Source organism: Prunus avium, chromosome 8, assembly GCF_965620075.1.
Source record: "Prunus avium chromosome 8, drPruAviu1.hap1.1, whole genome shotgun sequence".
NCBI lineage: Eukaryota > Viridiplantae > Streptophyta > Magnoliopsida > Rosales > Rosaceae > Prunus > Prunus avium.
This window is the reverse complement of record NC_142291.1, coordinates 28,206,651-28,220,521: the sequence shown is the minus strand read 5'-3', so window position 1 is coordinate 28,220,521 and position 13,871 is coordinate 28,206,651. Positions and strand designations below refer to the sequence as shown.

At 37.9% G+C, this 13,871-nt stretch overlaps 3 protein-coding genes across 5 annotated transcripts; 2 read left to right on the top strand and 1 right to left on the bottom strand.

The window, feature by feature from the left end:
- Positions 1-331: 331 nt before the first annotated feature.
- LOC148292465 (uncharacterized) lies at positions 332-1,325 on the top strand. Its single transcript, XM_088244930.1, has 2 exons — positions 332-404; positions 727-1,325. The coding sequence occupies exons 1-2, from the start codon at positions 360-362 to the stop codon at positions 1,129-1,131; spliced, it is 450 nt and encodes a 149-aa protein (XP_088101056.1). The 5' UTR covers positions 332-359; the 3' UTR covers positions 1,132-1,325.
- Positions 1,326-3,553: 2,228 nt separating this feature from the next.
- Positions 3,554-9,165, top strand: CHB3 (DNA-binding family protein). Of its 3 annotated transcripts, none has more exons than XM_021974264.2 (7): positions 3,561-4,155; positions 4,565-5,091; positions 5,585-6,244; positions 6,956-7,122; positions 7,200-7,933; positions 8,129-8,319; positions 8,404-9,165. In XM_021974264.2, exons 1-7 carry the CDS (start codon positions 3,723-3,725, stop codon positions 8,773-8,775), a joined length of 3,084 nt encoding a protein of 1,027 aa, XP_021829956.1. In that variant the 5' UTR covers positions 3,561-3,722; the 3' UTR covers positions 8,776-9,165. The 3 variants fall into 3 exon arrangements, 2 of the variants coding, with proteins under 2 accessions (XP_021829956.1, XP_021829963.1); XM_021974271.2 differs by having other exon boundaries at positions 3,564-4,155; positions 7,200-7,879; XR_015826348.1 differs by lacking the exon at positions 8,404-9,165 and having other exon boundaries at positions 3,554-4,155; positions 7,200-8,059; positions 8,129-8,266.
- An 847-nt stretch (positions 9,166-10,012) lies between these two features.
- On the bottom strand, positions 10,013-13,554 carry LOC110770244 (ras-related protein Rab7). Its single transcript, XM_021974343.2, has 7 exons — positions 13,357-13,554; positions 13,052-13,078; positions 12,823-12,922; positions 11,430-11,576; positions 11,164-11,244; positions 10,892-11,037; positions 10,013-10,360 (listed from the first exon to the last, which is right to left on the bottom strand). The coding sequence occupies exons 1-7, from the start codon at positions 13,407-13,409 to the stop codon at positions 10,294-10,296; spliced, it is 621 nt and encodes a 206-aa protein (XP_021830035.1). The 5' UTR covers positions 13,410-13,554; the 3' UTR covers positions 10,013-10,293.
- Between the last annotated feature and the right edge of the window lie 317 nt (positions 13,555-13,871).

The window sequence follows — 13,871 nt, the reverse complement described above, 5'->3', positions numbered from 1 at the left end:
CGTTTTCAGCTCATAAGCGCTTTTATTTGAAGAACGTCCAATTTTTTGTTAAAAATCCAAATTTTTGTTTGTACTTCTTCAAAAAACGCTTGCTAGATCCGTTGATTTCTTCTGATAATCAAAACAAATACCCTAGTTTTACCTGATTGCGATTAGTACCATAGTATTTATTATATTCATCGTCGTTGTCCCTGCATACGTCTTGAATCTTATTCATCGCCAAACCCAACATGACTCTAGTGTCCTGCCTTGATGCTTTTCATGACAAATATTCTCCTGGTAAATCTATAAGTAATATGAGGTTTTACATATCCTAATACACACACCTACAAAGAACTGTTTTGCATTGTATTTTAGACATGAAGTTCCTTTGTGCCACCTTAGCTCTCTTCTCTCTTCTTTTGGTAAGCATTTGTATCCTCCCTTTTCCTCTTGTTGCTTATAATATGTCATCAATTTCAAGTCAACAACTTGATAATTACAAAACGGCACTAAAATCTTATACAATTCCACGACAATGTTCTCTTATTAGAAAATTTGATATATTATATTGTTAATTAAGTTATCAATTTTAACTATTTATTTTGTTTAGAAGTGTGGTCGAAATTAACAATCTGACAACTTAACAATACCTACAATATGATTTGAAACGTAAGATGATATCTTTAAACGCCTTGGAAATTTCGGTAAACTTTATGTTTGTTGCTTTTCTGTCTTGTGGAGCAGTTTGCTAAAACTATAGAATCAAGAGGAGGTGCAGGAATTGACTGGGAATATATCAGGACAATAGAGCAACCCTTTATGCCAGGCCTCCTTGTTGAACATTCTGATTCAACACCAAAAAAAGAAGCCAACTGCCATGAAAATACAGAAAAACCTGTTGTTGAGACTATGGAATTTGAACCCAGACCGTTTATCTCAGCTTACAATGATGAAGAAGGCAAAGCAGAGTTCTCTGCCAAAGACTCTGAGCCAAAGTCCCAGGCTTACCCTGAAAAGCAGCCACTTGAGTCAGAAGAAAATAAGCAGTCATTTGATGAAGACTTTGATCCAAGGAAATATATATTTATTTTTACAATGACTAATAGAACATCATCAAGTGTGAGTTGGTGCTATTTAAAAATAAAATAAGCTCGTACCAAGTTCTAGTGTTAGAGAGCATTTACCCCCGAATCTAAAGGTGGAGTTGAAACCTCGGCCCCTTTGTTCTATGTAACAAAAATAAATAAATTGGCTCTGAAGAAGCCTATGTTTTATGAACGTAAGATATATACGGTTTGGTGTTTATGTGTCTAAGCTAGGTCAGGAATGTAATTTGGAATCCTGAATTAATAAATAGCTTTAGCTATGAATGTGTTTTTGCTAACTTTTTGTAGCCAATTAGTCTTTGAGAAAAATTAATAAATGGGGAACTCCAAAGAAAAATTAATGTATATATCAAACACATGGCACCGAAGATATACAAACTTGGCCAATAGGTTCCCACAACAGTGGTGGTAGATTCCCCCTCCTCCCCATGGCATCGAACCCTAATGAGATTTCTTTTCTCCAATGTAACAAAAAAAAGATATACAAATTTGATTTTTATTAAGGGTGTTTTTTGGATGCTCCATCTATGAAAATTACAAATACAACTTGTACTCCGAAAGGGGATTTGACTCAAAAATGAAAAGTTAACTCATCTTCACAAATGTGATATTTCGGTGTCTCAAAAGTGATTTCTTTTCTACCTCTTGCCTTGGTCTGAGAACTCAAACTTGTAGTTGTTTCTGACTCTCAACTCAAACTTCGGTTCGAGGCATCGATTGGTTTGGGGCTTTGGGGGCTGGCCTCAACACTGCAAACAATAAAGCAGAACTCGAAGTCTGACATTCTAGTCCAAGTCCTTTAGAATGGTCTTTTGATATATTCTCTGGAAAGTTTAAAAAAAAAAAGGACTCTTTTTTGTATTGTTTTCCTTTTTCTTTTTCCTTTTTAATTTTTTTTTAAAAAAAGCAAAACACTTATGCATATTCCATGTATATGTCAATTCCCTTATAATTAATTTGCCCCTACTGCTAAACTTAAAGTTGTCATCACTCATATGCTTTTCAGGTATCACAAACAAAAACTTTATTGTAGAAACTTTATTGTAGAAAGTGAAGGTCCGTTTGATAACTATTTCAGTTTTCAGTTTTAAGAAATTGAAAACATAAAATTTGTATGGTAACCAATTTTAGTTTTCAAAAAAATTTAAAATTAGTTAAAAGTTGTTTGGTAACTAATTTTTTTTTTTTTTTAGTCTGAACAACGAGGTGGTCCTGGATGGGCCCCAACTATGGGTGGCACCTTTAAGCCTTAACCACAACCCAGACTAATCCCCGCTCACACCGGGTCAGCCCGTAAAGGATAAAGTGCTGGCCAAAGTGGTGACTCCGTACGAGAGCAGGGATCGAACCCCTGACCTCTCTTAAGGAATGAGAGTGCCGAGTTTAGTAACTAATTCAGTTTTTAGTTTTATGTGAAACTTGGAAATGAAATTTTTTTTCGAGATCAAATTGTGAATTTGAGATCATAGAATGAAAGTGCATGTCACAAAGTGTGCGTAGTACTTTTCGGTAAAGTTTTTGGAATTATGATTTTTTTTTTGTGAATTTTGGATTTGGAGGTCCCAAGACTTGGTTTGGGTCCACAGTTGAACGCAACAGTCAAGCGGCTGGGTCTAAGTCGAAAGGTCCCAAAGACAAGTTTCGGTAACTAGAGTGTAATGCATGTGTAGTGAAAACCAAAGGTGATTTTGAAAACTAGATCTCACCCTTTTGAGAACTTTTTTTTTTTGGACGAAAAGGAACTTCATTAAGAGGCAAAAGCCACGAACAAAACATAAAAACTAAGCCAGCACACACTTAGCCAAAGCAAGCAAGTGGAGAGGCTAACTTAGTACAAAATATAGATAAGAACATTAGTTTGGTGGTCCTGGAAGACCATCCGCTTCCAACACTTCCTTTTGAAAACTGCAAAATGAAATCTATTACCAAATATATATATTTTGAAAAAGAAAACGAAATCTAATACCAAATATGTTTTTTTTTATAAATTGTAAGTGGGATTCTTCGAAAAAATTTATTTCATGTCCAAAATTTAAAATTTCATAATTTTATCTGGACACCCAAACAAATGTTGAAACATCCCAAAACTAACCCTGTAAAAATAATTTTTTATTCAATTTTAACTGAAAAGTAAAAACTAGCAACAACAAGACAAAAGTTTGAAGTTCGTCAAAGAAGAAAGAGAAAAATAATGAAAGAAAATAAAGACAATGAGAAGAGAAGGGCTTGAATTTCCGCGTCAAAGAAAAAAAGAAAAAAGGGAAAGAAAATGAAAGAAAATGCTCTTTATATTTGAAAAAAAAAATTCATTTAACCCAAAAATAGAAATTGTTGAGATAGTGGGTAGAGAGAGCATTTTGGGGGGTGGCAATAGAATCACCCCACAGCAATAATTGAGAAAATAATTACTACTAATAGCACTATCATTTTCGCTAATTCCAAACTTGTTCGCACTCCAAATTCCATCAGATAGGAATAGCGTTTGCTCGCTAGCGTGGAAGCAAGAAAATTAAGAGTGGCAGTAACAATTAACAGCAATAGTGCTCAACTGTGTATATCTGCGAGTGCAGAGCCAAAAAAACCCCCAGATTCGCGATCCAAACCCTCCCAGAAAAACACAAACATCATCAATCCATGGAAGAGAAGCGCCGTGACGCCGCCGGAGCTCAGCCGCCGTCAAATGCCGACGCTCAGGCCGCTGAGCCATCTTCTGCTCGGCGCCGCGGCGGAGCCCAGAAGAGAAAGGCCAGCAGCCTCGGCGGCTCCACCTCTTCATCCACGCCGTCCAAACGCTTCACTCGCGAGAAGGCTATGCTCTCTCACCCTCCGATCCACAATGGCCCGTTGACCCGGGCCCGCCAGGGTCCAAGCAGCCTCGGTTCGGCTTCTGCGTCTGGGGCTGCCGTGAAGCCGACGGTAGCCAAGCGGCCCGACCCGGTGGGAGAGGCGGTGGCAGAGCTGGTGAAGAGGGAGAGCGAGTTGGAGGCTCTGGAGGCTTCTATGGAGGCTGAGTTTGAAGCCATTAGATCTCGCAATGCGAATGCTCATGTTGTTCCAAGTCATTGTGGTGAGTATCTTTGGCTCTTGTGAAAACCCTCGTCTTTTTGTGCACATTTTTATTAAAATTGGGTGAAAGTTTTGATCTTTTTTGCTGTTTGGGTTGTGATTGCGTGTAATGTGTTGTTATTGGTTAGTAAAACTTAGAGGATGAGCTAAATTTCCTGGTGCTGAACTTGTTCCAGCTCTTAAATTCAGGAACTTTACTTTGAAATGTTGCTTAGTGAAGCTACCCTGGAAAAGAAACACTGGGCGAAATTCATTATGGTGAATTAATTTCTTAGGCATTATTTAAATGGAGCTAAGGGAACACTAATGTTGAGCTTTGTGTTTTAAGATCATTGTTTTGATCATGAGGGGAGGAAGCCTTGCGGTGTTTTTACCTTGCATTTTGATTGAACCATTGTTTTGGCTTCCAGGTTGGTTTTCATGGACAAAGGTTCACCCCATTGAGGAGCAAATGTTGCCATCTTTCTTTAATGCGAAGTCTGAGACGAGAACTCCTGATGTATACTTGGAGATACGTAATTGTATTATGAAGATATTCCATGCGAATCCAGGCGTATTTATTGAATTGAAGGATTTGTTGGAGCTTGAAGTTGGCGACTTTGATGCTAGACAAGAAGTAATGGAATTTTTGGACCATTGGGGTTTAATTAATTTCGACCCGTCCCCACCAACAGGTTCTGCTGTGGCCAGTGCCGAGGGTGATGGGGTGGCAGAAAAGGATTCTTTGGTTGATAAGTTGTATCACTTTGAAGCATTACAATCACGCTCATCAGTTGTTCCAAAGACTAATATAACAACCCCAACTGTGCCATCTGGGTTGTTTCCTGAGTCTGCAATTGCTGAAGAGTTGGTGAGGCCTGAGGGGCCAGCTGTTGAGTACCATTGTAACTCTTGTTCAGCTGATTGCTCACGCAAGCGCTACCATTGCCAGAAGCAGGTTTGTTCTTTTATAGGAGTTATTGATTTTATATTGAACTTTGTAGCAGTGCTTGCTAATGGAAGGATACACTTTTCTGACCTTCATTTCGATCTTACTGTGGCTTTCTTTAATTCTAAAGTGTAGAATATTCCTATTGGTGCTAAAGTAATTTTACCAAAATTTTCCATTGTTTCGTATTTCTGCTATGTCTGAAGGGTGTGATCAAACTATCCAAATCAAATCTGTCAGATACATGATTGTTTTCATCTCTGGGATGTTGGCAGCTATCATCTGCTGATATTAAATTGTTAATTCTGCCTGGTGAATACACTTTGCTACTGTCTTAAAGGCATCCCACCTTGAGAACTTTATCTAGAATGATTTTCATGTCAGGCTGATGAAAATTTCTGTTTGATGAAGTGGATGTTATGATTATATATTAATTATCTGCTTCATGTTTCAGTTCCCTATTAACATTTATTCTGTTTACTGATTGCATTCATTTTAACAGGCAGATTTTGATCTATGTACTGATTGTTTTAGTAATGGGAAATTCGACTCTGGTATGTCTTCATCAGATTTCATTCTTATGGAGCCTGCTGAAGCTCATGGGGTAAGTGGTGGGAAGTGGACGGATCAGGAGACTCTCCTTCTCCTTGAAGCACTAGAACTTTATAAAGAAAACTGGAATGAGATTGCCGAACATGTTGCAACAAAAACAAAAGCTCAATGTATATTGCACTTTGTTCAAATGCCAATTGAGGACACCTTTCTTGATTATGAGGATGATATTGATGCTAGTGCAAAAGAAACTGCAGATCCTACTTCAACTGACAATGAATCATTGGCCCCCAAGGATGCCCCCGAAACAACAGAGAATAAGACTGGTGCTAGTGAGAGTGACCCCCAAACTTCCCCAGTGGAAACTTCAAAAGAAGTGACTGAAGTATATGTTGGACAAGATACTTCAAAGCCAGAGGATGTAAATGAAGTCAAAGTGGGTGAGGAAACTTCAAAATTGGAAGATACTGGGGAATTGAAAGTTGATCAGGAGACAGATGAGAGCTTTGCACTGAATGCTCTTAAAGAAGCGTTTGAAGTTGTTGGTTATCCTCCAACATCTGAAGGTCAACTTTCATTTGCAGAAGTGGGAAACCCTGCCATGGCATTGGTAAGTTGAATGCTTATGTGTGGATGTTTGGTGCATCTGTTGGTGGTTTAGTGACACATGACTGTAAAGTAAATCTGTTGGACCAGTTGTTCCACAGAAATGCATAGATTAATAACCAACTTAAAGATTAAGTTATGAACTCACATATGAGCGTTTAAGTGCTTCTGAAATAAACTGAAATGATGCAGCATTGGGTTACGCAGGATAGCTTACACTTCACATGGTTAGCCGAATGTCAGTTTAGCTTAACAGTAAATAACTGGTAGTGATATTTAATCAAAGTACCCATTTTTTTTACAAATTTCAACGACTTGCAGTAATTTTATAGCTTTACTCTGCCTACATTTCAAGTTATCAACTTCAGGCGCATTCAGAAATTTCCTGCTTATTGCCAAAATCTGAGATAACTATATGTCCGAATTTGATACCTTTCACTGTTTTCCTGTAGAAGCATTTGAATTGATCTCCCAATTCTATTGCATTATACATTATTCATGCATGCCTGTTTAATTGTATGCATGATGTATGCATGTCTATGTGTGCATGCATGCATCAATAGATTTATGATGCATATATGCAATGTATTTCATGGGACCTGCTCCTAACCCTGGGGCTTAAGCATCACCTTGCAATAAGCAAAACATATAAATGATACTTTGGCCTTCAATCACTATTAATGTGTCACTACTTATAGGTTGCACTCTTTTACAGGCAGCATTCCTTGCACGTTTGGTGGGACCTGATGTTGCTATTGCTTCAGCGCATAATTCTTTGAAATCCATATCTGCCAGTTCTCCTGGCACTGAGCTGGCTGCAAGGCATTGCTTTCTATTGGAAGACCCACCAAGTGACAATAAGGAACAAGCTGGTCCTGATAGGTATGTGATTTTGGTGTCGAGCATTTATCCTCTATTGGTTTGTGTATATTCTATCTGATGTCAGTGATGGATTGCAGTGTTGCTGCTGAAGTGCTGAAAGACAAAGTCCAGGAAGACATAGTCGATGAAGACAAAAGCGAGAAAGAAGATAACGCCACCTCAGGTTTAGAAGATAAAGATTTATCAAACGATAAAGGTGACAAGAAACTTGAAAAACCTTCTCCCGAAGAAAAGTCACAATCTGCAGAAGAACAGGATGGCATAGTTTCTCATGAAGAAGTAGGAGCTGATAATTTGAACAAATCAGACAATTTAGAGTTACCAAAGGACCAATCACCAACTACTGTGGGGAAGTTGGATGATTCAAAACTCGAGGCAGATAATCCACCAAGTTCTGAGAAGGAGTCAGGAGAGGGAATTTCAGTAGGAAAGCCTTCTGAACCTACAGACACACCTAAGGATGTGGATATGTGTGATTCACTTCCCTCAACAGAGGATGAGCCTCAGCAGCCAGTTACATCAAATTCAGTTGAGGAACCTCCCCGTTCTACAGAGGCATCAAAAGATCTGGATGTGTCCAATTCTCCGGCTTCACAAATAAATGAGCCTCAGCAACCGGTTACTGCCAAATCAGAAGAACCTCCGCAACCTACAGAGGAATCAAAGGATGTAGACATGGTGTCTGACCCTCAGCCCCCAGAACAGGATGATTCTCAGCAACCAGTTGCATCGAATACAATGGTTGAAACTGGAGCAAGTACACCTTCCTCTCTCCCTCTCTTCTCACACCCATGCACACGCAGACACAGGGGTATTTACGTCATATTGGAGTTCTTCTGGCCGAATACAAATAAAAATATGGGAAATGGGTCTTGTGCATGCTAGTTAGCTTGGATCAAAAAATCAAGTTGAAAGAGGAAAACGTTTTGTTCAACTAGTTGAGTTTCACAAAATTCAAGTTGAATGCCTTGGATTCACTGATGTCTCATTTGTTTGTACTTTGCAGGTGAGGATCAAACTAACGATGGTAAAAGTGAAAAACATGACACTACAGAGACAAAAGTGGATCAGAAAATTGATAAACTAAAGCACGCTGCAGTTTCTGCAATCTCAGCAGCTGCAGTGAAGGCAAAACTTCTAGCAGAACAGGAAGAAGATCAAATCCGACAACTTGCAGCAATGTTGATAGAGAAGCAGGTCATCCCAATTCCAAATTCCCTCTTTATTGTTTGTTATTAGTAATATAGTTTTTTATTTTCGGAGGTTTGTGTTTAACTGCAGTTGCATAAGTTGGAAGCGAAATTAGGTTTCTTTAGCGAGATGGAAAATGTTGTAATGAGGGTGAGGGAGCAATTGGACAGGTCAAGACAGAAGCTCTACCATGAGCGGGCACAGATAATTGCAGCCCGCCTTGGCTTACCAGGTTCCTCATCTAGACCAATGCCATCGTCAATGCCTGCCAATAGAATGGCCATGAATGTTGCAAACTCAGTTCCAAGACCCCCACTAAACATGACTTCCCTAAGGCCACCTATGTCAAGACCCATGGGGCCAACGGCTCCAACCTCAAACCAATTTTCACCCACAGCCTTGGCAGGAAGTTCAGTAAGGCCTCCCAGCCAGGACAAACTTTCTTCAGTCGGGTCGAAGTAAAACACCCGAGAACATGTGAATATAATTAATCCATTCCTGTGGAGCGGGGTGATCACGTATCTTTTGTACCAAATGAGTTCGAGAACGGCAGATTCGGGAATGCTTTTTAAGAAGTTAGATATTGTGCTACAACTGAAAAAGCCTCTGCCCATGTTGCCAAAATTGCCATTGATAAACAAGACAAAGGGCTTTCTGGAGAGATTTTCAGCAATCCACTATGCTCTGTTTTGTAACATTATCTTTAAGCTCTGTAAAAATTGTAGGGTGAAATGCTAAGCAAAGGAAAAAGGAGGGAAAGTTGGGCGAGGAAAGATTTTTTTTTATTTTTTATAAATATAATTTATGCCCCGAAATCCCATATTTAAAATGCTATTTATGAGTCTTGTGTAATTGAGTTTCAAACGATCTGATGTGCTCCATTGACTTTCTCATTTGTCAACGAAATATTCGATGGTTCTCGAAACCACTCATCAACCTCTCTGTAATTTGGAGACCAAAAATACGCATATGCAAGGTCAAATTTTTTCCTTTGTAAGCTTCCATTGAAGTCAAATTTCTGCTTGAAATTTTTGGAAGCCAGGTGAACTACAGTCTCTGTATGAAAATATTTTGTTTCTGCAATTGGCTTTACCTTGTCGAGAGTGACCCAATACAACCCAATACGTGTTGTTCCTGTATTAGGTTTGAAAGTACACTGCATGTGCAGAAGCGTATTGAGAAGTGTCCCACATAGAAAAGTTAAAAAACCTAATATGGATTTATAAAGAGTTGGGTTACTTTTCCAATTGCCAATTAATTTTGAGATGGGAAGGGGAAGGAGAATTTAACAAAGAAAAGAGAAATACCACTATATGAAGGGCCATTTGGTGTCATATATACCATGTATAATTTTCGTGAAACACTATATTTTTAAATTGAATCCATTTAGCAGGCTTCATGTGTTTTATCTATTTTAATTCGACCTTAGTTTTCTTCCTGATATATTCATTTGTTTCTGTTTATTGATGGAAGTTGTGCTTTCGTTTTTCATGTGCCTACAGCTACTACATAAAGAATGTTTGCCAACCTCTTTAGGAAAAGCGGACATAGCACCAAGAAAAGCCATGCACAAAAGCAACAACAAAAACATGATCAGATACAGCTATTGCCGGCTCGAAGCCATGGAAGACTCATCGACTGGAGAAGTTTCTAAGGATTGAACTAGAAATGCGTGATCAATCCATAAACAAACTAAATATGATTAAATGAAAACTGCATAATTTTGGTGAAAATATAAGTTCCAAGATCTTTTACATACTAACAAGTGGATATCAATGGGATGAAATCCAATGTAACCTGGTCAGAACAAACAGAACTCAGAACGAAAGGCACCATCCAACCTATCTGAAAAAAGCATTGATGAGGAGACCAATTTGTTTCCCACACAAACACTAATGTACAGTGTCACTGCATACGTACCAACAAATATACTTCCAAAGATGACTTATTTTTTACTGGAAAAGAATTCCGGTAGAATATTTAACACTCGCATCCAGTTGATCTTGGCTGATTGCTGCTTCCAACGTCAATGGTATCCGGCAAGTATCTTCATGAAGCAGAAAACAAAATAAAAAAGATATTAACAGGTGACCACTGGAAAAGACAACTGTCAACTGTAGCATTTATGTAATACTCAGGATCAGAACTGCTAGAGTTTCGCTAGAGTTCTATAAGGGGGGAAAAAAATTCAAAACTGCTACCATATACTATAGTGAAATTTATATGCTAACCATATAATTCCTATAATAAAGGACATACACAACTCTAAAATGGAACTAAAGGACATTTTGCAACACCAATTTTGATTATGTGAACGGTTTTAACTTCTAGGTATTAGTGGCACTGCTGTTTATGGGAATGATAAATGAAAGGGTTGGTTTAAGGAAAACCACTAAATCATTAAATAATGAACAGGTGATCTGTAAAAACCAACTGGGGTATTGTGGATGCTTAATTCCCGAAAGGAAATAATTGGCTAGTACTAGATGATTCATTTTGTTAATGCAAGTAGATGAAATGAACTGTCAAAACTCAAGAGGATGTGTGCATTAGCATATCGGTCTCTAGTTCAACTTACATCTCCTCTTCTTCCCCACTCTTCAGAGCATCCTTTGCTATGCACTGGAAAGCTTCTTCCACATTAATGCCTTCCTTAGCAGAGGTTTCATAGTATGGAATATTTCCTTTTGATGCACACCAAGCTCGAGCCTTTTTCTCTGAAACCTGGAGAATTAACAAAAAGTGGTATGTCAATATGAAACATATAGAATAACAAACTCATGTGTGCATGTGCATATGCATGTAAGAGAAAGAGAAGATGACAATTTTCTTCCGAAAAGAGATGCATACCACTCTACTATTTCCACCATCTACGTCAACCTTGTTTCCTATGACAACAAATGGAAAATTTTCTGGATCTGAAGGACTTGCCTGCAGAAGTTGTCATCATACCGTAAGTTCAATTTTCTTTTGTAATTGATAAAAAAATGGAAGTTGATGCAGAAAGAGAAATGACAATTGGAAGAGTTTGCAAGTGACCCAATACTTAAGAAAATAGCCACACGCCCAAACAAAAAAAACACAAACAAAACAAACAAAAAACCCCAAAAACATACCTGAATAAGAAATTCTTCCCTCCAGTTGTTAAGGTTATCAAATGATTTCATTGAATTAACATCATAAACAAGAACACAGCAATCAGCACCACGGTAAAAAGCTACACCAAGGCTTTGGAATCGTTCCTGGCCAGCTGTATCCCAGATCTGACAAAACAATAGAATGTGTGTTGACTGTTTGGAAACACACTTAGGCACCAACTTATCCAAGAATTTAAAAACATAAAAAGACTACTGCAGAACCTAATGGTAGAAGTGGTGAGCTAAAACATATAATTCCATAGAATACATGACAGGTTGTTTCACAGTGAGTAATTGCGATAACAATAAATTAGAAATCAATTATCAAACTCTAATAATCTGATATCCATAAATTAACAGCTTGAAAATGAAATTCTTTTCATGCTGTTCATATCAGTACACTAACGAGATAGAGAGAGTGAGGCCCCACATTACAAGCTTCTTTGGTTGATAGATACAAGTCAAAACCTGATTTTATTTGTTCATATCAAATGAAATATTTTGAAACTAAAACTGAAGCCAGGTTATGCCAACATACCCAACACATAATAAGGAAAAGACAGTCAGAGGGTAGAGAATGAAGGCAATGCAGATTCATCAATAATGTCATCGTGAGTCTTTAGGGACAGAAACAAAGCAATTTATATGAATCCTTCTCCATAGCGACAGTAGAGAAAGTTGTGACAAAAAGCAGTGGAGGAAATGCAAGCCTACACATGCAAAATTAGCAATTTGTATTTTATGTGTACTTCCTATAAGACATCATCTGAAAATATTTCAGAGTGAACAATCGTCCAATTTCTGCCACTGCTTGCGCATAGTGACCAAATAGAGGTCTACTAATGTGTGATTCTCAGAAACATGAAATAAGGGTCCTTGAGCAATTCTAACACACACATGGAAACTTTCATCAGCATAGGGACCACCAGAACATACACCATGACCTAGCACGGACCATCCCGAAATCATTGTGAAATAAATTATTCCCACCATAGGGTCATTTAACTAAAAGAAATTGTTAATGAGAAGTCCCAGAGGAATTTCCAATCATTAACATCGCAAATTCTGATTTAGTGCAAGAATACCAAGAAGAAAATTGATAGGTTGGAAGAACTTGGTGATTTGTGTGTTTCTTCTTTTTCCCCTTTTTAACCAACTGGCGCAGGCTGTACCAGCATAGGTTCCATAAACGTAGGGCCAACAATTGGATAAAGACAATGCAAACCCAATCAACATAGACAAATCCCAAGACATGCATCCATATATTAACAACCAAACATGCTCAGTTCTAATGAGCACATATTTTCCTTTTATGAAAACTAAAAAGCTGAGACCTTTGAATCAATTAGATAACAATTAGAACTAAAGAAACCTGCAAGGTGAAGAGCCTGTCTTCAAACTGAACTTCCTTTGTCAAAAAATCAGCTCCAATCGTTGCCTTGTATTGATTGCTGAACTTCTTATTTACGTATCTATAAGAATCATGTTAAAGGCAAACCCACCATCTAAACAAACAAACAGCTGAAACTTAACAGCAAAAGCATTATATTCAAAATTAAATAACCAAACACACAAATCAACATTCCAGCTGCTGAGGATACTGATTCATCAAAGAAGTCTTCCCCACCCTGCAAATCACAAATTAAACAAACCCTTTTTAGTGTTTTACCAACAACAGCAAAAAAATAACACAATCTTTTTCCTAAATAAGTATAACAATTTTAAATTTTACTACTCTTAAATTCGTGAGAACCCAATTCGTAAACTGGTACTAAGAGACGAAAACTAGGGTTTCAGATCATTATTTGTAAAGTAAGATCTAGAAAGATCTACCCAATCTCAAGCACAAAACCCTAGAACACAACTATTACGAGCAAAACAGAGAGAAAGATGGAGAGACACGGACCCGCTGTCGCCGAGGATGATGACCTTCAGGAGCGTTCTTCTTCGAGACGGCATCGTTTTGAGACAGAATTGGGAACGATCTGAGGAGTTGGAGGGGGAGCTGTCAGAGACAGTAGAGCGAGAGAAGCTGGTCGGAGGAGCGTTCTTCAAGTCTCGTTAGACTTCCCTGGTCATCCAAAGCTCGAGCTGACCTGTACTGGTTTATAAATTTAAAATACAAATTAAAAAGAAATTATTTATTTACTTTTTAAGATTTGTTTCTATTTGGAGCAAAAATTATTAGGCGATAAATTTGAAGTGGGAAAAAGTATCAGAGTTACGATAGGTTTTTAGTTTGAGATTTTCTATTTAAACTCTGCAATTCTCTTTGTTCACCCCCAATACTTAAATCATTAAGCTGTAAGTTTTATTATTGTATAAAAAGACAAAAAAGTCATCCAATTTAATAATTAACCCTAATACATCTATACACACACCCCACCACTCTTCATATTAAGTTTTAGAAAAATACAAACT